Below are 18,702 nucleotides of genomic sequence, written 5' to 3' on the forward strand. Positions count from 1 at the left end.
GGCTAGGAAGCGGTCTCAGAACACAGTTTTGGGGGAGGAACGAGGGCAGAGCAACCACAGTCCTGAGGTTGGGAGTCCAGGGACAGCGGCCGGTTTCGTGGGGCTGCTCACCCGCCGCCTTTGTTCTCCAGGGAAACCCAGGGCCGAGGATACAGCCGCGCGGGTCTCTACGGCCCCGGGGAGCAGAGCACAGCCTGCCCCGGCCACCAGCTGGGCAACGGCGGCTGTCACTCACCCCGCGCCGGCCTTTGTGTCAGTTGTTATGAATATTCACGATCTTTGGGCCAATCAGCACCGGAGCAGCTCAGCACACCAATCGGCTCACGGCATGCAGATGAGACTCGTGGATGGGCGGGTCTTCCTAAAGCCCAGAAAGCCTTAACCCCCGCTGGAAACGGAACCCTGAGTCGAAGGGACCTGGTTTCCGGAGGAGTATGCCTAAGCGGGCTAACCGCCTACGTCACTTCCTATTGGGCTGGCGGAAGTTGCTTCCCAGCGCGTCGCGATTTGGAAGAGCGAGCTCCGCTGGTGGCGGAAGTGGTTGCATTTGGTCGGTACCGGGTAGTCGCGATGGCGGCGGTGGGTTCGGATGTCGAGTCGCTGCCGCGTGGGGCTTTCCGCTGCCGCCTCTGCCACGTCACTACAGCCAACCGTAAGCGGTGGCTGGTGAGGAGGGGTGGTTGTGGGCTCTCGTCTTCGGGTCCTAGCGAAAGTTAGGGTTACCGGTCAGAGTTCTTGCCAAGTGTCGATCGGTAGAGTCACCCACCTCCGTCTTCACTCCGTCCGTCCCAAGGAATTGGAGTGGGGACAGCCCCACCACCTCCAGCCTCCTTCCCACTGTCCGAAATCTCCCGTTTTATCCCCTTTAACCGCCACCTGCTGCACATCCGCGGTGTGCCCGGTGTTCCGCTGGGCTCTACGGTGGGAGAGCGGACTCGGAAAAGCAGGAGCACACCACCTGGAGATGGAGGCCATTTCCGTGCTCTGTAGATATGTGTGGGGAGCTGTGGGGCCGCAGAGAAGGTAGGAATCGAGTCAGGGAAGCCCGACAGAGGCAAAGAAGGCTGAAGTAGCATGACCGGAAGATGGGTTTCTAAAAGTGGACAAGGTCCTTGTATGACAGCACAGGGCGCCCAGTGAAACCTCAGGTTTGACCTGTGAAGTCAGAATCATGATGTTCCCTGAGCAGGGTCTTCCTTTTTTTCCCTTTTTCTTTGTGAATGGCACTGCTGCTATGTCCCACCAGGGCCAGCCGGAAACCCAGTCTTCCCTGGCCCCACACATACACTGACGACATCAAGCAGCTGGCTCAAGATGTAATAAACATAATGGCAGCGAAACTTTTTCTTCCTGCCCCACGTACCAGACTCCCTGCCAAGTGCTATGTGAACAGTTCCTGTTTGTTATGTGCTGTGATTACCTCGATTTTATATCTGAGCAAATGGATGCACAAGAGTTGCCCAAGATCTCGGCTTCATTGAGCTGAGATTTGAACTTGGACAGTGTGGCTTCACATCTTGCCATTTGTAATCTTAATACCATACTCAGAGATGACCCCTGGGAAATAGTCTAGGGCAGTGGTCGGCAAACTCATTAGTCACAGAGCCAAATATCAACAGTACAATGATTGAAATTTCTTTTGAGAGCCAAATTTTTTAAACTTAAACTTCTTCTAACGCCACTTCTTCAACATAGACTCGCCCAGGCCGTGGTATTTTGTGGAAGAGCCACACTCAAGGGGCCAAAGAGCCGCATGTGGCTCGCGAGCCGCAGTTTGCCGACCACGGGTCTAGGGTCTTGATATATTTAGTTCTTCTTTATGTTATTTGGATGAGTTACCTATTTGTTTTGTTTTTAACAATTCGCCTGCGTTGCTTTTCCTAGCACTTACAGGTGGTTTAAGAAATACTTGTCGTGTAGTCAGTTCTCCTGGGAACCACTTGCAATGCACTATGTGTAAAGACGGACAAAGAGGAAGCCAGGAGTTTGCTTATTCAAAGCTCACACTCCCTGTGCCTTGGAGGGTCAGTAGGATTTAGGCGTGCAGGTAACAGGCACACTGAAGAGCGAATTTAGATGTTTTTGTTTCACGTTGGTCTTGGCAGGACCCAGCCTGGATGCCCACTTGGGAGGCCGGAAGCACCGGCATCTGGTAGAACTCCGAGCTGCCCGGAAGGCTCAGGGCCTTCGAAGTGTGTTTGTCAGCGGCTTCCCGCGGAATGTGGATTCTGCTCAGCTTTCTGAGTACTTCCAGGCATTTGGACCCGTGGCCAGTGTCGTCATGGATAAGGACAAGGTAGGATGAATGTTTCTGAGGGTAAATAATGAGTCCGGTGATCCACACACCAAAAGAAGTGAGAGGAACCAGGCGTCGGTTTGGCTAGTTCCTAACGCGGCTTGTCCATGGACGGGTTCAGCTTTGTGAATACCGCCCGACTTGAATTTTCTCAGTTCACCGGGGTTAGTCACTGGGGTACTTGTTGGTTGTTTACTCAGTCAATCTTTTATTTGCCAATTGCTTGTTAACTGATAACTGTGTACCAGGCACTGCTTAGAGCTGAATTTTTAAAAAGTGGGTCATTATGACACATGTCCCCAGTTTCCCCTACCCCCTTGCCCAGTGAATATTGTTGAACTCAACCGCGTGATAGCAACACTTCTATCGCATTGCTGGTATTCTTAGATGGTGTGTTAGTCAGAGGTAGTTACGTTTCCATCTAGCAGAGTGTTGATTGCGTGGATTCTTCATCTGTGTTAAAGACTAATTGCAGCAGGGAAGTGAGGGGATGGGTCCAAGTATAACCAGTGACAGCACGTTATTGGGAAGAGTGGGACAATGGGATAGGTCAGTGGTCGGCAAACTCATTAGTCAACAGAGCGGCAGTTTGCCGACCACTGGAGAGGTAAAGTGAGACTTTCAGAGGCCGGCTGGGGTGAGAGTAAGTGTGGGATCCCAGCGAAGGAGAGAATTGCTTGTCCAGATGTTTCCCGTTGCTCCAGAAGCAGCAAGCAGGTATTCCCAGTTCACAGGGTGCTCCTGTCGAAACTCCCGTGCCCGCTGTCAGACCACGTGTTTGGGTCCTTGGCTGCAGACCTGTCACCCCTGCCCCTGTTGTGATTTTCCAGGGAGTGTTTGCCATCGTGGAGATGGGGGATGTGGGTGCCCGGGAAGCTGTTCTGTCCCAGCCGCAGCACAGCCTGGGGGGACAGCGCCTGCGCGTCCGGCCACGGGAACAGAAAGAATTCCAGAGACCGGCCTCCAAATCTCCCAAAGGAGCGGCCCCCGACAGTCACCAGCTGGCCGCAGCCCTAGCCGAGGCCCCGGACGTGGGGGCACAAATGGTCAAGCTCGTGGGGTTGAGGGAGCTGTCCCAGGCCGAGCGGCAGCTTCGGAGCCTCGTGGTGGCGCTGATCCACGAGGTCTTCACAGAGTTCTTCCCTGGTGAGCCCCCTCCTCCTGCCCGAGCCACCTGTGCCGTCCTCCCGCCGGCTTCCTCAGTGCTCCTCAGCTAGCCGGTGGACGGGGCTTCCCTTCATCTCCGTGCCCCGTTATGTGCTCCCCTCTTGAGCCCCCGTGTCCCCTGACCTCATTCTCTGCTCGGCACCCAGGCTGTGTGGTCCATCCTTTCGGCTCTTCCACAAACAGCTTTGACGTCCATGACTGTGACCTTGACCTCTTCCTGGATCTGGGTGACTTGGAAGAGCCCCAGGTGAGCGACCAGGGTGGTGGTCAGTGGGAATGGCTATGTGACTGGGCAAGCGGGTCACCTCTCAGGCCTTAGTTTCTCATGTTAAATGGGGATCATAGGACCTGCCTGAAAGTTATTGTAATTCGAGAAATGGGAATGTGGATGTGGATTGATATGCAAATGAACTGACATGAAAAAACCCAGATTTCAAAATGGCATGTGTGATATTTTACTTTGGGGGAAAGAAAAAAACCAAAAACATATGTGTGTGTGTGTATATATGTATATATATATATATATATAATAGGACATATAGTAAGGTCATTTTCGGGTTATGTTTTTTGCTTCTCTGTATTTTTTACCATCTAATGTACAGATTCTGTTTTTGGAATGGGAAAGGGTTATTACTTTTTTCAGAGTTGTAAGTTCACAGCATAATTAAGCAGAAAGTATAAAGTTCCCATCTACCTCCAGCCCCTCAAAAAGGGTTACTTTTAAAAGAAAATTTCCTTTATCATTGTCTCTACACACACACACACACACACACACACACACACTCACACTCACACACACATACACACACTCACACTCACACACACTCACACACACACTCACACTCTCACACTCACACACACATACACACACACACTCTCACACACACACACACACACACACACACTCACACACACACACACACTCACACTCACACCGTGTTGTCTGAATCACTTGAGAGCAGGTTGCACACACCACGCCTTCACCCCGTACTGTCCCAGCGTGCGCTGCCTCGGAGCCGAGGGGCTGTCGTGTGTGCAGAACGCGGTGCAGTTATGACGGTGAGGGAATGTTACACTGAACGCGTGTCAGGCTCGCAAGACTGTAATGGGCAGTACCCACTCCCGTCTCGGCAGCACCCTCACGGCTGTGTTGTCGCTTTAGTCTTCTTTCTCCTGGAAGTTTCTCTGCCTTTTTGGCCTTTTTGGCCAATGACATTCCTGTTTTATGTCATTGGAAGGCCATTGTTTTATGTCATCGGAAGGTTATTTTTAGTGACAAGAAAATGATTGTGAAGATTAAATGAGCGATAGGTATCAAGTCCTTGGACTAGGGCCTGGCACACACGAGCAGTAAGTCATAGTATGTTCTGGGGACGGAATGTTCCTTGGTGAGGGGACAGCAGGAGAGCAATTCACTCAGCTCATTCCCATCCACAGCCAGTCCCCAAGGCTCCAGAGTCTCCGTCCTTGGACTCGGCCCTCGCATCCCCGCTGGATCCTCAGGCCCTGGCCTGCACCCCAGCCTCCCCTTCAGACTCGCAGCCTCCAGCTTCTCCCCACGGCTCGGAAGCCCTGGACTTTGAAATCCCTCCCTCCTCCTTGGCACCCCGGACTCCGGACTCGGCTTTGGCCTCCGAGACCCTGGCCTCTCCCCAGTCCCTGCCGCCAGCCTCACCGCTGCAGGAGGATCGAGGAGAAGGGGAGCCGGGGAAGGCTCTGGAACTGGCAGAGGCCCCGAAGGGGGAGAAGACGGAGCAGGGGGCCATGCTGGAGCTGGTGGGGTCCATTCTTCGGGGCTGTGTTCCTGGAGTGTACCGAGTCCAAACTGTGCCCTCTGCCCGGCGCCCCGTGGTCAAGTTCTGCCACCGGCCGTCCGGTCTCCACGGGGACATCTCCCTCAGTAACCGGTACCTGCTTCGGGGTGTTGGGAAGGCCGGCTGAGCATTCCGGGTGGCTGAGCAGGGAGCCTGGTGTGGGGAGCTCCTGCACCTGCTGAGCCTCGAGACTGTCCTTGCTGGGTCCCGTCCTTCCTGCCCCTCCCTCCTGTCTGGCCGCCATTTCCATGTTCATGAAGTGCGGGCTTGGGAATGCTGTTTTTAAGGGATTTAGAAAGTTTCATGGTTCGATCGGTTTGGGAAATGCTAAGTTAAATGCAAATAGGTTTCTCCTTCCCTCCCTTTCCCCCACCTCCTCTCTCTCTCTCCTCCCCTCCCCTTTTCTTCCTTTCCTCCCTCCCTCCTGTCTTCCTTTCTCTGCTCACAGAAGGTTCTGAGCAGTCTTACATCCATTACGTGATCTGCTCCGTGATGTCTGACATGGGCATACAGGGCGGGTAGCACGCGGCGTTCTGGGCAGAGCCTCCCACAAGGCCAGTGTGTCAGCAGACACTGCGGGAACCCTCTCTTGGCCTTGTTCCTGGTCCCCTTCCCAAGTCCCAGTGAGAGCTGGGGAGATACCTTCAGAGGGTTCCTGCGCCCTGACATCCTGTCCTCTGTCCCAGGCTGGCCCTGCATAACTCCCGCTTCCTGAGTCTCTGCTCTGAGCTGGACGAGCGGGTGCGGCCCCTGGTGTACACCCTCCGCTGCTGGGCTCAGGGTCGAGGGCTGTCAGGTGAGAGCCGGCCGGCCCTGGGGCTGAGTTGGTGTTGGGGCAAAGGAGGGAGGCGGATACAGAAACCGGGGCTGAGGAAGCCCGCCCAGCAGGGGTCGGAAGCACCTCTAATCTCATGAATTATCATTTCCCCAGGGAGTGGCCCCCTTCTCAATAACTACGCCCTGACCTTGCTCGTGATCTATTTCCTTCAGACCAGGGACCCTCCTGTGTTGCCCACTGTGTCCCAGCTCACCCAGAAAGCAGGTACGGCAGCCGCCGCCACCCTCCATCTCCTTAGCGTCATCTCACCTGCTGGGATTGGGAGCTCTGTTATCACCCCTCTCTCTTCACGCGCGCCCCCCCCCCCCCCCATCTTCCAGCTTCCAGGCTGACCCTCGCCTTTTCTCTCTCCCAGGTGAGGGTGAGCAGGTGGCAGTGGATGGTTGGGACTGTAGTTTCCCCAGAGATGTCTCGAGACTGGAGCCCAGCACCAATAAGGAGCCCCTGAGTGAGTTTGGGGTCTAATAGATGTTAATGGCAACAGTAGGTAACATACACCCACAGTTCCTGTGGGCCGGCGTGGCTCTCACAGCGGCCTGGGGTCAGCTAGTGTCACTGCCACTCACAGATGGGGGGGGGGGGGGGCGGTTGCACTGCTGCCAGGGGAAGGAGCAGCATCTGGGGAAGGACGGACGTTGCTAGGGGCACAGAGCGCGAGCTTGGCCTCTTGCTGGTAGGGCTGCGAGAGGCCTGGCTTCTGGCACTGGTGAGCTCCTTGAAGGGAAAAAGGAAGTCCTGCTAAGTGAATGGCTCTGGGTCAGGGCCTGTCTCCCTTCTGGCCTCTGAGTAACCCCCTTTCCCTGGTCTTCCCCCTCCAGGTTCCCTGCTGGCCCAGTTCTTCTCCTGCGTGTCCTGCTGGGATCTTCGAGGCTCACTGCTGTCCCTCCGGGAGGGCCGGGCGCTGCCCGTGGCAGGGGGCCTGCCCTCCGATCTCTGGGAGGGCCTGCGTCTCGGCCCCATGAATCTCCAGGACCCCTTTGACCTGAGTCACAATGTGGCAGCCAACGTAACCAGCAGGGTGGCCGGGCGGCTACAGAACTGCTGCCGAGCCGCAGCCAGTTACTGCCGAAGCCTCCAGTACCAGCACCGTTCTTCCCGGGGTCGGGACTGGGGGCTGCTCCCCCTTCTGCAGCCCAGCTCGCCTAGCGCCCTGCTGTCCGCAACCCCCATCCCCTTACCGCCTGCTCCCTTCCCCCAGCTCACTGCAGCCCTGGCCCAGGTGTTAAGGGAAGCATTGGGGTGCCAGCTGGAACAGGGAACCAAGAGACTGCGGTCAGAGGGAGGTGGAACTGGGGATTCTCCCCGGGAAGGGTCACGCAAGAGACTGAAACTAGACAGACAGACAGACAGCTCCGAGCAGGGGGCGCGGGAGCAGGAGCAGCAGGGGTGTGCAGGGGGCCGGAGCGAAGAAGGGGTGGAAGAGATGGTTGTAGAGGTTGGAGAAGCAGCGCAGGACTGGGCCCCGCGGAGCCCGGGGCAGCCAGGGGCGCCTCCCCTGCCGACTGCACAGCTGCTCGCCACTGGAGAAGAGGCGCAGCCGGGCCACGCGGTGCTGGCAGAGCAGGGCCCCCCAGGACCTCCGGCGGCCCGAGAAGGGTCCCCGGTTGAGACAAGGAAGGGGGCATCGCGCTCTCCAGTGAGCTGGCGCTGTGCCTTGTGGCACCGAGTGTGGCAAGGGCGGCGGCGGGCCCGAAGATGCCTGCAGCAGCAAACCCAGGAAGGCGCCGGAGGCAGGACGGGCACGGGGGCCGAGTGGCTGGCGACGGAGGCTCGGGTGACCCAGGAGCTGAGAGCACTGGGCAGTGGCGAACCGAGGCCAGAGGCTGAGCCGCTCCTGACCTTCGTGGTGTCTGCCTCCCAGGCTGACCAGGCTCTCACCATGACCCCCCTCCAGGACTCACAAGGCCTGTTCCCTGAGCTCCATCACTTCTTACAGGTTTTCCTCCCTCAAGCCCTCCGCACTGTCCTTAAGTGAAGCCAGGGCCCCAAAGGGCAATAAAGCTGCCAGTTTAATACTCGCTCGTTTCTCTAATTTCCATCTGGTGACGTCCTCCCACTCCCCAGCCTTAACGCAGCCTTCTCAGAGGCCTTCCTGGCCGCCCTTCCAGCATTGACCGCACGTGGAGGGAGGGGCTAGGACCCTTTGGTGCCAGGAGCCCCCTCAGAGCGCTGGATGCTGGGGGGGCGGGGGGCGGGTACTGCACAGCGGCTGTGGGAACAACCGGCCTGCCTCCATTTACCCGCAGATCGTCAGACCTGGGCATGGGTCAAGGCAGCCCGCTCCGCCTCGGTGCCAGGAGGTGGGCGGGAAAGGGCCGCTCTCCCTGGGCCCCTCCTGCTCAGGCCTTTCTTCTGCAGGAACAGCACCCCCAGCTGCAAGGCGGTCGAATGGGAGTTTAGACGTGGGCTGGGATTGGACGTTTATCCTCTAAAAACGCAACAAACCCCGCCCCGCCACGTGTGGCTGGAGGCTGAGCTTCGTCTGTGCAGCAGGAGGCGGTCGGTGGATGCCGGCCAGGGCCCAGGCCCGGTTGCGGGGGGAGCCCCAGTGGGAGCGTGCAGCAGGCAGCCGATGGAGGACTCGCTCTCATCAATGATGTTCCTCTCTCCCTCTCCCTCTCTCTGAAGTGAAAATAATTTTAAAACCACACACCAGAGCGGTTAAAAGGAACTTGGTACGTCGCCACTCCCAGGCAGGGTTTCCGCTCGTCACCCAAACACGTTGGGGTTTGGCAGAGCCTCCCATCAGGCCCCTGGGCCCCGGGCCTCTGACACCGCGGCCGGAGCGGGGCCCGCAGCACCCGCGCGCACACGGGGCCGGGAGCTGCGCCACGCAGCCGCCCAGGGCAGCGGGCGGCCGGCCGGTCCCCCGTCCCCTCTCCGCGCCTGCTCCCTCCTCGTCGGGACTCCCATTGGCCAGGCCTGAGGGGCGGGCCAGCCAAGTCGCTCACTGCGCAGGCGCGAGCTTCTCCGCGCCGACCCGCAGGCCCCACCCCTTTTTCCAATTTCGCGGCCGCGGTCGACAGAACTGTCGTGCGTGTGCCTTCTATGCCGTCCTCGCTTTCCGGCCGCTGTTTCCCCGCGGCTCCTCGCTCCCCCCCACCCCTTCTCCGACGGCTTACTTTGCGGCAGCACTGAGCGCCCCACCCCCTTTCTCTGCGGAATCACCATGGCGGCTGGGGTAAGTTTGCCGGCTCGGGCCGTCCGGGTCACCCTATCCGGCGCCATCCTCTGCCCGATTGCGACCCGCTGGCGTCAGAGGAGTTCTGGAGCCGAGTGGGGAGCTGATCCGGGGCCCAGAGGCCGTACTGTTGGGGAGCAGGGCTTCCTGGCCCCGGGGAGGAACTGATGCTGAGGCTGTGGGAGGCCAAAGAGTTGGGATGGCCTGGGTTAGAGGAGAAAGGAGGCGCCGGGTCCTGGCCGTCTGGGGCCGGAGAAAGGGGCTCAGGTTCATGGCCTCCTTGAGACGTGGGGTCCGGGCAGGTTGGCAGAACTTTTGCGGCCGTTTTGTGGGGCGATAGCAGGGACAGGCTGGAGGGGAGGGTCTTTGTGGGCATGGACTTGGCCGCGGTCGGGGCTCGTCCAGCCGGGAGGTTTGGGAGCGGAAAGACTCCGACGTGGGTCCGACCAGGGGGACCTCGCTGGCCAGGTTCCTGGAAGGAGCGGGGGCACCACCAGGCAACTCGCTGCGGGACGGCACCGGAGCGACGGCCTGCGCGGCCGGGGAAGGGAGGCTTCTGAAAGGGAGGCCGAGGTGATGTGGGAAGAGAAGACCCATTCGGCCTCTCCGCGGCTGTTCGGGTGGGACTGGGTCGGGGGGTGCGCCCAGGACCGAGGGGATGCTTTGGAAGTGGTGGGCGGCCCAGCGCTCGGGTAGGCAGGCCGGGTAGCATCAATGAATGAAACACGGGCTCTGGGAGCGGGTGGTGTGGGTCCGTCCGCGGACGGAGCCCGAGGGAGCTGGAAGCTGTGGACTTCATGCTGCTGACGCTGTCCTTAGGGAAGGTCAGATCTGTCAGCAAGCTTTATTTAGCAGTCGGTGTGTCTGTCCTCTGTCGGGACTCTGGTTACACAAGACGGAGAGCCGCCGCACTTGGGTTACCAGCCCGAGGGAAAGCGGCAGCGGAGCAGATGGCGACTCTCCGGGGAAGTCACCCCGGGCGGTGACGTGTAGGGCTGGGGCCCTGGCACTCGCGCTGACACCCTGTCCCCTCTTCCTTGCGCAGACCCTGTACACGTACCCTGAAAACTGGAGGGCCTTCAAGGCCCTCATCGCCGCGCAGTACAGCGGGGCTCAGGTCCGCGTACTCTCCGCACCACCCCACTTCCACTTTGGCCAAACCAACCGCACCCCCGAATTTCTCCGCAAGTTTCCTGCAGGCAAGGTGAGTAGGGACCTGGGAAAGGCTCTTTGGTCCTGAGAACCCAAGTGGCTGTAAGATTCTATCACTTTGAAGGTAGCCTCCATCTTTAGAGAGATTTCAAACCCCCCCCCCCCCCCCATATTGTAGTGATTTTTTAAAAAACGTTTATTTTGAGCTCCGCTGGTGTAGCTCAGTGGTTGAGGGTGGACCTGTGAACCAGGAGGTCACAGTTAGATTCCGGGTCAGGGCACATGCCCAAGTTGTGGGCTCCGTCCCCAGTAGTGGGTGTGCATTGATTCTCTCACCCAGGTTTCTCCCTCTCCCTCTCTGAAATCAATGAAAAATATATATATTTTAAATCCTTTTATTTTGAGATAATTTCAGATTCCTCTGTAGTGAAAAGTAATAGTCGATTGTAACTGAAAATTTTAAAGATGATTAAATAATAAAGAGCTATTCAGTGGCATTGAACAGTTCACAGGCTCACTTTGGAAGAGAGAGTGCCTTTTGACTGTTATCAGCGAAAATGTGTCAGGTATAAGCAGGATTCTTTCCCCACGGGCGGCAGAGAGGCCGAGGAGCCGTCCTCAGAGGAGAGGCCGTGTGTGGGGAGCACTGTGTGTGGGGAGCACTGTTACAGACGTCGATAGAAGACGTGGCTTCTCACCTTTCGCTTATTTGATTGAGGGATTTTCTCCAAATAGCTGATGGTATCTAAGTATTTCGGGTTCCTTATGTGAGTTCAGGCTGTAAGGGATGCCAAGGTATTCAAATATTTTTGGTTTTTGAGTTTTAGATAATATCAAGAGTTTGGTTAGCAGGGGTTGTCAGCCTTATGTAAACACTTTCCTCCAGAACAGTTTAGTTCCTGGGATTGGCTAGTAAAAAATGACTGTTTCACTTACCTTTTTCCCCCTAAATCCTCATCCGAGGATATTTTTTCCATTGATTTCCAGAGAGAGTGGAGGTGAGGGAGGAAGGGGAAAGAGAGAGAGACAGAGAGACAGACGTTGATGTGAGCAAGACACATGGATTGGTTGCTTCTCATACACGCCCCCATCGGGGCTGGGGATCCTGCATCCGAGGTACGAGGTACGGACCCTTGACTGGGAATTGAAGCTGAGACCCTTCGTTCGGAGGGCCAACGCTCTAACCACTGAGCACCCAGCCAGTGTTTCGCTTACCTTCTGACGGCTTTGTCTGCAGGTCCCAGCATTTGAAGGTGATGATGGATTCTGTGTGTTCGAGAGCAATGCCATTGCCTACTACGGTAACTTGCAGTTGGATGGGGGTGGGGGGGGTGGGAGGGTCTGGAGTGAGGGGTGTAGGAGAGGATGAGGGTGAGCTGGAGTGGAGAAGGAGAGGACTTTTCGGGGACTGGTGTTGGCGTGACCCCCGGGTCTGACTTGGCGTCCCGCCTCTGCAGTGAGCAATGAGGACCTGCGGGGAGGCAGCCCAGAAGCCGCAGCCCAGGTGGTGCAGTGGGTGAGCTTTGCCGATAGCGACATCGTGCCCCCAGCCAGCACCTGGGTGTTCCCCACCTTGGGCATCATGCACTACAACAAGCAGGTGAGTCTGGGACGTGGAAGAAGCCAGAGGCGGGGTGGTCAGCTCCGGGGTCAGGCAGGAAGAAACAGCAGGCTGAGAAAGGGGGGGCCATGCCAAGAATGTGTAACAAGGCCCTGGTCTGCGGCTGTGAGTTCAGAGCCCTGGGCCGTTGGTGGGGGGAGACCCGTGGCGGGGGTCAGAGAAGGGGTTTCTTCTGCAGGAAGGTTCTAGCAAATGACAGGGCGTGGTTAGGCCAGGTGCCCTCTGAGGTTCCTTCTAACGGGCATAGACCTGATCCGGTGGGCAGTGGGGAGGGGAGGGGAGGGGAGGGGAGTCCGCCTGCACCAGGAAGAAATGTAACGCGGCGCTTCGCGTGGGATACGTTTGGGAGGATCCTAGACTCCGGCCCCATTGAGAGCGGGTGGGATGAGTAAGTGAAGTGGCCTCTTAGTTCAGTAATTGGGGGGATTGATCGTCACTGAGAAGTTCGATCAATGAACCAACAGGCCACAGAGACTGCGAAGGAGGACGTGAGGCGGATTCTGGGGCTGCTGGATGCGCACTTGAAGACGAGGACCTTCCTGGTGGGCGAACGGGTGACGCTGGCTGACATCACAGTTGTCTGCACCCTCTTGTGGCTCTACAAGCAGGTCGGTCTGTGACGGATCAGCTCAGATCAGCCAGGCAGAGGGTGGGTGGGGTTAGAACCCAAGAGACAAGTCTTCAGACGCTCTATCCTGATTTGAGGACTTGGGTGTGAGGGACTCTGAGGGAGCCTGGGGGCGGGGCGGGGGCGGGACTGCCTTCCTTGCGGGAAGCGGGGTGGTCTGTGCCCTTGGCGTCCGTGTGGGGCTAAGACGATGCTTGTGAAGCCGGCTATGCGTCGTCGTGAAGGCAGGTGGGGGGGCCCTAGGGCTGGAAGCAGAGCCGGTCAGTGCTGGCCTCGTTCTGACTAGTTGTCGGCGGACGGGGGAGGGAATCCTGGTCCTTTTCCTCCTCGGTAAACTGGAAACCCGGGGACTGGTCACCACAGTGAGGTTATTGGGGCAAAGGAGATGACAGGTTGCTGGTTCCTAAACAGCAGCTCGCGGACTGATGCTGGTCCACAGCAGTGTGATGAGAGCGAGGAAAAAGGCCTACTTCGTGCCAGACCCCACGCCCAGGCCTTACAGGGATCGGCTTGGTGTGGCCTGTTGTGGGGGTCACGGTGGGGTAGGATCTGAACCCGAGTAACTGCAGAACCTCACCGCGGAGCTGGCACTGCGCCTGCCTCCACCAAAAGCTGATCTGGGCAAACTGAAAGAAAGGGCTCACGAGCCCTGCCGGTGGCTGAGCATTGACCTCTGCACCAGGAGGTCATGGTTTGATTCTCCGTCGGGGCGCATACCCGGATTGTGGGCTGGATCCCCAGTGGGGGGGGTGCAGGAGGCAGCCCATCAGGGATTCTCATCATTGATGTTTCTGTTTCCTTCTCCCTTTCTCTCTGAAATACAAAAAACAAACATTTTTTAAAAAAATGGTAAATGAGTTTTTAATGAAGCAGTTTAATTGAAAGGTCTGTCCGTTATTCTGAAATAATCTTTTGCTGTTGCATATTTTCTACTTTATTTATTTGACAAAATGAGTAATTGATAGCCTTCTGTTGATCCCAACCTTAAAAAAAAGTTCTATGTCAACACGTGGGATATAAAGGTTGGAAACTCGGTGTGAAATGTCTCGGCAAAAGGAGTGAGGCCCCATGCGGATGCTGTCCACCAAATAGATTCTTCGTGAATGGGTGGAACCAAGCGTCCATTGATTGGACTGGACCACCTTAAAGAGATTAGGAAGGTGGGTGGGGTCGCCCTCCAGGGTAAGCTGGTGTCTAGGCAGCCGCTGTCGGGGTGAGGGGATGGAGGAACTCGGGTGTAGGAAGAAGCCTCTGTCTCTGGCTGGAACCTTGGGGACCGGTCCCCCCCCCGCTGACTGTTCCCACCCTCCTGGCCTGTCCTGGCAGGTCCTGGAGCCGTCTTTCCGCCAGGCCTTCCCCAACACCAACCGCTGGTTCCTCACCTGCATTAACCAGCCCCAGTTCCGCGCCGTCTTGGGGGAGGTGAAGCTCTGTGAGAAGATGGCCCAGTTCGATGGTGAGTCTGAGGAGGGAGGGCAGCGAGCGCCCGCTGGGCGGGTTTGCGCAGTCTCGGCCCCTGGGCTTCCTGTCCGGCTGTGGGCGCCGGGGCCCAGGGTGTAGGCCGATGTGTGACTCTTGTCTTCCTCCCGCGCTCACTGTGTGTGTTGACGGGGATGCCTGCACTTGTGGCTGAGGGCCCTGCGCAGGGACGTGGTGGCCGCTGGCCGGTGGCCGAGCCTGGCTCCCGCCCCGCCCTTCTCCACGGCCCCGCTTGCTGCCTGCTTTGGAGGGCAGCGGGAAGAGGCCGAAGGCTGACTTTTCTCCCTTCCTCTGCGCCAGCTAAAAAGTTTGCAGAGAGCCAGCCCAAGAAGGACACCCCTCGGAAGGACAAAGGACCTCGGGAGGAGAAGCCGAAGCCCCAGGCCGAGCGGAAGGAGGAGAAAAAGGCCGCCGCGCCCGCGCCCGAGGAGGAGATGGACGAGTGTGAGCAGGCGCTGGCGGCGGAGCCGAAGGCCAAGGACCCCTTCGCTCACCTGCCCAAGAGGTGAGGGTATGGGGGAGTGGGGGAGGGGTGCATGGGACCTAAGAGGGCCCCTTCTCACCTGTGTGGGTCCTTGGGCCCAGAATTTGAGGTCATTCGTACAAAATTAAAGGTGTGTTTTAGTTGGCAGATAAGGTGGCTTTCTGAGTTGAAGAATTGGGTGAGTTTTGAAAGAGAAAGTCCGTTCTAAATGCATCCAGTATTGGGGGGTTCAGCATTCCCTTTCTGCAAGGAAGCAAGCAGGAGGCGGAGTTGGGGCGGAGTCACTGGTCTTGGGGTGCTCGGCTGAGACCCTGGGAGCTCAGTGAGGTGCGTGCCGCTTGGATGCCTCGGCCTGTGACGTGCTCACTCGGGGCGATGACCGTCGCTGCATGGGGCCTCTCTGGCTCATTGTTTCCCAAAGGGGGGGTCAGCCCCTCAGGAAGAAGGAAGCAGATGGGGTGCTTGTCTGTTTCCTCTTTTCAGTAAATGTGGGGGTTCTTGGAGGAAAGAATATGGTAAAGGGAGGTTTCTGGTGTAAAAAAGTGGGCACTCGGTGCCCTCCCAGGGCGGAGAGACTGAGAGGCAGCAACTCCATCTCACATCCGGGTTTGTTACGGGGATGACCGCCAGGTGCACGTGCTCGCCGCAGGTGACAGGGACGTGCGCGCCGCGGGGCAGGTGCTAGGGGCTGTGTAGGAGGCAGGGTGGGTGGGGACAGGGTCACCCGCCCAGGTCAGAGGAAGATGCCTTGCATGCTTGCTGCGGGCTGGGACCAGCAGGCCTGGGGCGTAGGGGTGGGGTCGGTCGCCGTCTGGGCTGGCCCGAATCCAGCTGGCTCTGCCCGGAGGGTCCAGTGTGGCCGTGCCATCGAGGTCTCTCCACAGTCCTCACGTCTTCGCTCGCTGCCCAGTCACGCTGTTAGGCTCACAAGCGATGGGGGTGTCTTTCTCCCCCCCCCCCCCCTGCCGTCCTCTCCGTCGTGGGTCTGGGTCAGCGCGGTCGGACTCCCCGTCCGCAGGCTTTGATGTGGGGTAGATGGAGGGGGGAAGGGGCGAGCTCTGCGCTGGTGCGAGGTCAGCTGCTGCTTTCCCACTCGGGGCACGTGGAGAGGGGCTGAGATCTCGGGGCCCGGGCTCCGCACGCAGCTGCTCTCGGCAGTGTGCCCCTTGGAGCTGATTTCCTGTGAACCCAGCACAGGGCAGGCCAGGGGTGAGCAGGACTCTCCCATGTGACTGCCACGCTCTCTCCTAGTAGATTCCCGTGGCTCTGCTCCTGGGATAGGGCAGCATTGCCATGGTCTGAAGGGGAGGATGTGTGTGTGTCCTCCTGTGTGAAATGGCTAAACAGGAAAAAGCGAGCAGGAGTGTTGGTGTGTAAATGAGCTGTGATGATAACTAACCCAAATTACATAGGTTGTTGTAATACAGACACTTAATTATTAGCTAGAGATGTTTACATATGTGACCCTGGGCTGAAAGGAAACCAGGCAGTGAGCTTGAAGTCTTTAATCAGCTGCGTTCTTAACGTCTTGAGAGTGTTTGTAATGCCTGTTTGTTGGCTGCCAGGATGATTATTAAACTTATTGATTTTAGAGAGGAAGGGAGAGAGAGAAACATCAATGATGAGAGAAAATCATTGATTGCTGCCTCCTGCACACCCCACACTGGGCATTGCCCTAACTGGGAATCGAACTGTGACCTCCTGGTTCATAGGTCGACACTCAACCACTGAGCCATACCGGCCCGGGCTCTCCAGGACTTTTAATGTCACAGAGGTAATGCCTTCAAAGACCAAGACCATCATTTGTCCAGTTACTTCTGGTCTGTTGAGGGCTTCCAGCTAGCTTGTTTCAGGAGCTGTTGAGAGCTGGGGTGGGTAGGGGAGGGATTATGGTCATGAATAATGACCATGGCTCAGGAGGGTGTGAAATGTCCCGTCCCATCTTGTGGGTGGTGGACGGGGAAAAGCTCAGATGAGGTCTCTGGTGTTCAGGAAGGAACCTGGGACCTGGGGTTCAAGGACAGGTCTCTGCTTTGCTCCAGTGCAGCCGGGCAGGGCACACACTAACCTGGTCTGTGAAGGGAGGGAAGGTCTAACACTAGGTTTTGCTGTAAGGAGTGAAATAGGTGGCACCTCGTGGCATTATTAATACTAATGAGTAATTGAGCCAACAAACATTCAGTAAGGGGGCTTCCTAGGCTCGTGGCACATTTATGCAGTGGGGGGTTATTTAGCCATTAAAACATTTGCCAAGAATTCTCAGTAGCATGTCATAGTGTTCACTGAACAATTTGTAAAGGCACAAAACTAGCTATATCATCTTTGAAAGATTGTGGAATTTTTCACAAAACATAAAAAATACTAGATGTCTTGTTTGCTGGGTTTGTGGGTGGTTTTCTTCAGGCGCATGTGTTTTTTCGATTGGAAAAGAAAGAACAGCGGGGGGAGGGGGGCTGGAATTCCTGGCTCCGTGTGCCAGCTGCTTCGCAGATAACCTGCTCCTAAGGTTCAGCAGCACCTGAGCTGGCTTCTGGGCAGAGTGACTCAGGGCGGGGCGGAGGCCCTGGGAGCACACTCCCCGCTTAACCTCGCCGGCTTTAGAGTGTGTCACCAGGAGCCTGAGTGATGGGGGAAGACTCTGAGTCACTGACTCAGTGTGACTCATGGAAAAGAGCCCTGGGAGGGGCGGGCCAGGAAGAATGTCCTCCCCGTGCCTCCACTAGGGGGCAGCAGCTGGCCGTGCCTTTCCTGGGCGCGGCTCCCTGGGGTCCCCCCCTCCGCGTGCTAAGCATACTCGGCTGGGGGTGGGGAGCCCGGGGAAATGCCCTTGGCTTCTTAGGGGCCTTCTCCACGCCACCCCGATGTTTTCCTCCGCGCAGCACCTTTGTGTTGGATGAGTTCAAGCGCAAGTACTCCAACGAGGACACGCTGTCGGTGGCCCTGCCGTACTTCTGGGAGCACCTGGACAGGGACGGCTGGTCCCTGTGGTACTCCGAGTACCGCTTCCCGGAAGAGCTCACCCAGACCTTCATGAGCTGCAACCTCATCACTGGTGAGAGGGCGGGCCTGGGAAGGGAAGGAGGGCAAGGTCACGGGACCGCAGAGGCCGAAGGCTCTCCTCGCTCCTGCAGGAATGTTCCAGCGGTTGGACAAGCTGAGGAAGAACGCCTTTGCCAGTGTCATCCTCTTTGGAACCAACAACAGCAGCTCCATTTCTGGGGTCTGGGTCTTCCGAGGCCAGGAGCTTGCCTTTCCGGTGAGGAAAGGGCGGGGGCGGAGTGTGTCTAGCGGGGAGGATGCGGCCCACCTCGATCCTGGCTGAGGGGCGTGGAGGGGCCTCCCGGAGCGGGTACCAGAAGCAGCTGGCATGTTCCCAGCGATCCCGGCTGATGGGCGTGGAGGGCCCTCCCGGAGCGGGTACCAGAAGCAGCTGGCATGTTCCCAGCGGCCTTGGGACCTGGCGGCGTGTCTGAGCTGGGAGTGACAGGTGTGAGACTGTGTCTGGTAACCTGACCACATGCTTCTTACCTGGCCTTTCCCCGCAGCTGAGTCCAGACTGGCAGGTGGACTACGAGTCCTACACGTGGCGGAAGCTGGATCCCGGCAGCGCGGAGACCCAGACGCTGGTGCGAGAGTACTTTTGCTGGGAGGGGGCCTTCCAGCACGTGGGCAAAGCCTTCAATCAGGGCAAGATCTTCAAGTGAACGCCTCTCGCCATCGCCGGGCTGCCCCCGTCCTCCAGGGAGCTGGGTCATTAAAGGAAACTGAACATCAGCCCTGTCCGGTGTGCTGCTCGGGGGCGGCGTCTGGGGGGAGTGCGGGTGGAAGCAGGGCGTCCCTGCGGCTGCTCCCCGCGCAGGAGAAGCCTCAGGAGCAGGCCTGGCCTCAGCTCCGGTTCCCGCCCCGCCTTTTCCTGTGATGGCTGTTTTCCAGCTGGTGGCTGGGTGGGCGGGACATGGGGCTTTGTGACCACCTGACTCTTGGGGACCAGATTCCCCGCGCGGTGAGGGGAGCATGCCCACAACGTGGAGGGAGCGCAGGT

At 57.9% G+C, this 18,702-nt stretch overlaps 2 protein-coding genes and 1 non-coding gene across 3 annotated transcripts; all 3 read left to right on the forward strand.

The window, feature by feature from the left end:
* Nucleotides 1–504: 504 nt before the first annotated feature.
* On the forward strand, nt 505–8,133 carry TUT1 (terminal uridylyl transferase 1, U6 snRNA-specific). Its single transcript, XM_008160750.3, has 9 exons — nt 505–652; nt 2,106–2,296; nt 3,127–3,442; nt 3,610–3,710; nt 4,901–5,370; nt 5,964–6,073; nt 6,209–6,319; nt 6,471–6,563; nt 6,934–8,133. The coding sequence occupies exons 1-9, from the start codon at nt 571–573 to the stop codon at nt 8,088–8,090; spliced, it is 2,631 nt and encodes an 876-aa protein (XP_008158972.2). The 5' UTR covers nt 505–570; the 3' UTR covers nt 8,091–8,133.
* Nucleotides 8,134–9,195: 1,062 nt separating this feature from the next.
* EEF1G (eukaryotic translation elongation factor 1 gamma) lies at nt 9,196–18,434 on the forward strand. The gene is made up of 10 exons (XM_008160751.3): nt 9,196–9,296; nt 10,342–10,500; nt 11,686–11,749; nt 11,906–12,048; nt 12,534–12,677; nt 14,024–14,153; nt 14,477–14,681; nt 17,540–17,712; nt 17,792–17,916; nt 18,206–18,434. The coding sequence occupies exons 1-10, from the start codon at nt 9,285–9,287 to the stop codon at nt 18,362–18,364; spliced, it is 1,314 nt and encodes a 437-aa protein (XP_008158973.1). The 5' UTR covers nt 9,196–9,284; the 3' UTR covers nt 18,365–18,434.
* LOC114229349 (small nucleolar RNA SNORA29) lies at nt 15,881–16,013 on the forward strand. Its single transcript, XR_008558052.1, has one exon. It is a non-coding gene; the product is annotated as a small nucleolar RNA SNORA29 (small nucleolar RNA).
* Nucleotides 18,435–18,702: the final 268 nt, after the last annotated feature.

This window comes from Eptesicus fuscus, chromosome 13 (assembly GCF_027574615.1).
Source record: "Eptesicus fuscus isolate TK198812 chromosome 13, DD_ASM_mEF_20220401, whole genome shotgun sequence".
In the NCBI taxonomy this organism is placed as follows: domain Eukaryota; kingdom Metazoa; phylum Chordata; class Mammalia; order Chiroptera; family Vespertilionidae; genus Eptesicus; species Eptesicus fuscus.

Bases quoted from the DNA above. Each gene is read 5' to 3' on its own strand.
- EEF1G (XM_008160751.3), top strand. The intron at 11,750-11,905 runs GTAACTTGCAGT...CCGCCTCTGCAG, and splicing joins CAATGCCATTGCCTACTACG to TGAGCAATGAGGACCTGCGG. The intron at 17,713-17,791 runs GTGAGAGGGCGG...TCGCTCCTGCAG, and splicing joins GAGCTGCAACCTCATCACTG to GAATGTTCCAGCGGTTGGAC.
- TUT1 (XM_008160750.3), top strand. From the start codon at position 571: ATGGCGGCGGTGGGTTCGGATGTCGAGTCGCTGCCGCGTGGGGCTTTC. The intron at 5,371-5,963 runs GTACCTGCTTCG...CCTCTGTCCCAG, and splicing joins GACATCTCCCTCAGTAACCG to GCTGGCCCTGCATAACTCCC. The intron at 6,564-6,933 runs GTGAGTTTGGGG...TTCCCCCTCCAG, and splicing joins CACCAATAAGGAGCCCCTGA to GTTCCCTGCTGGCCCAGTTC.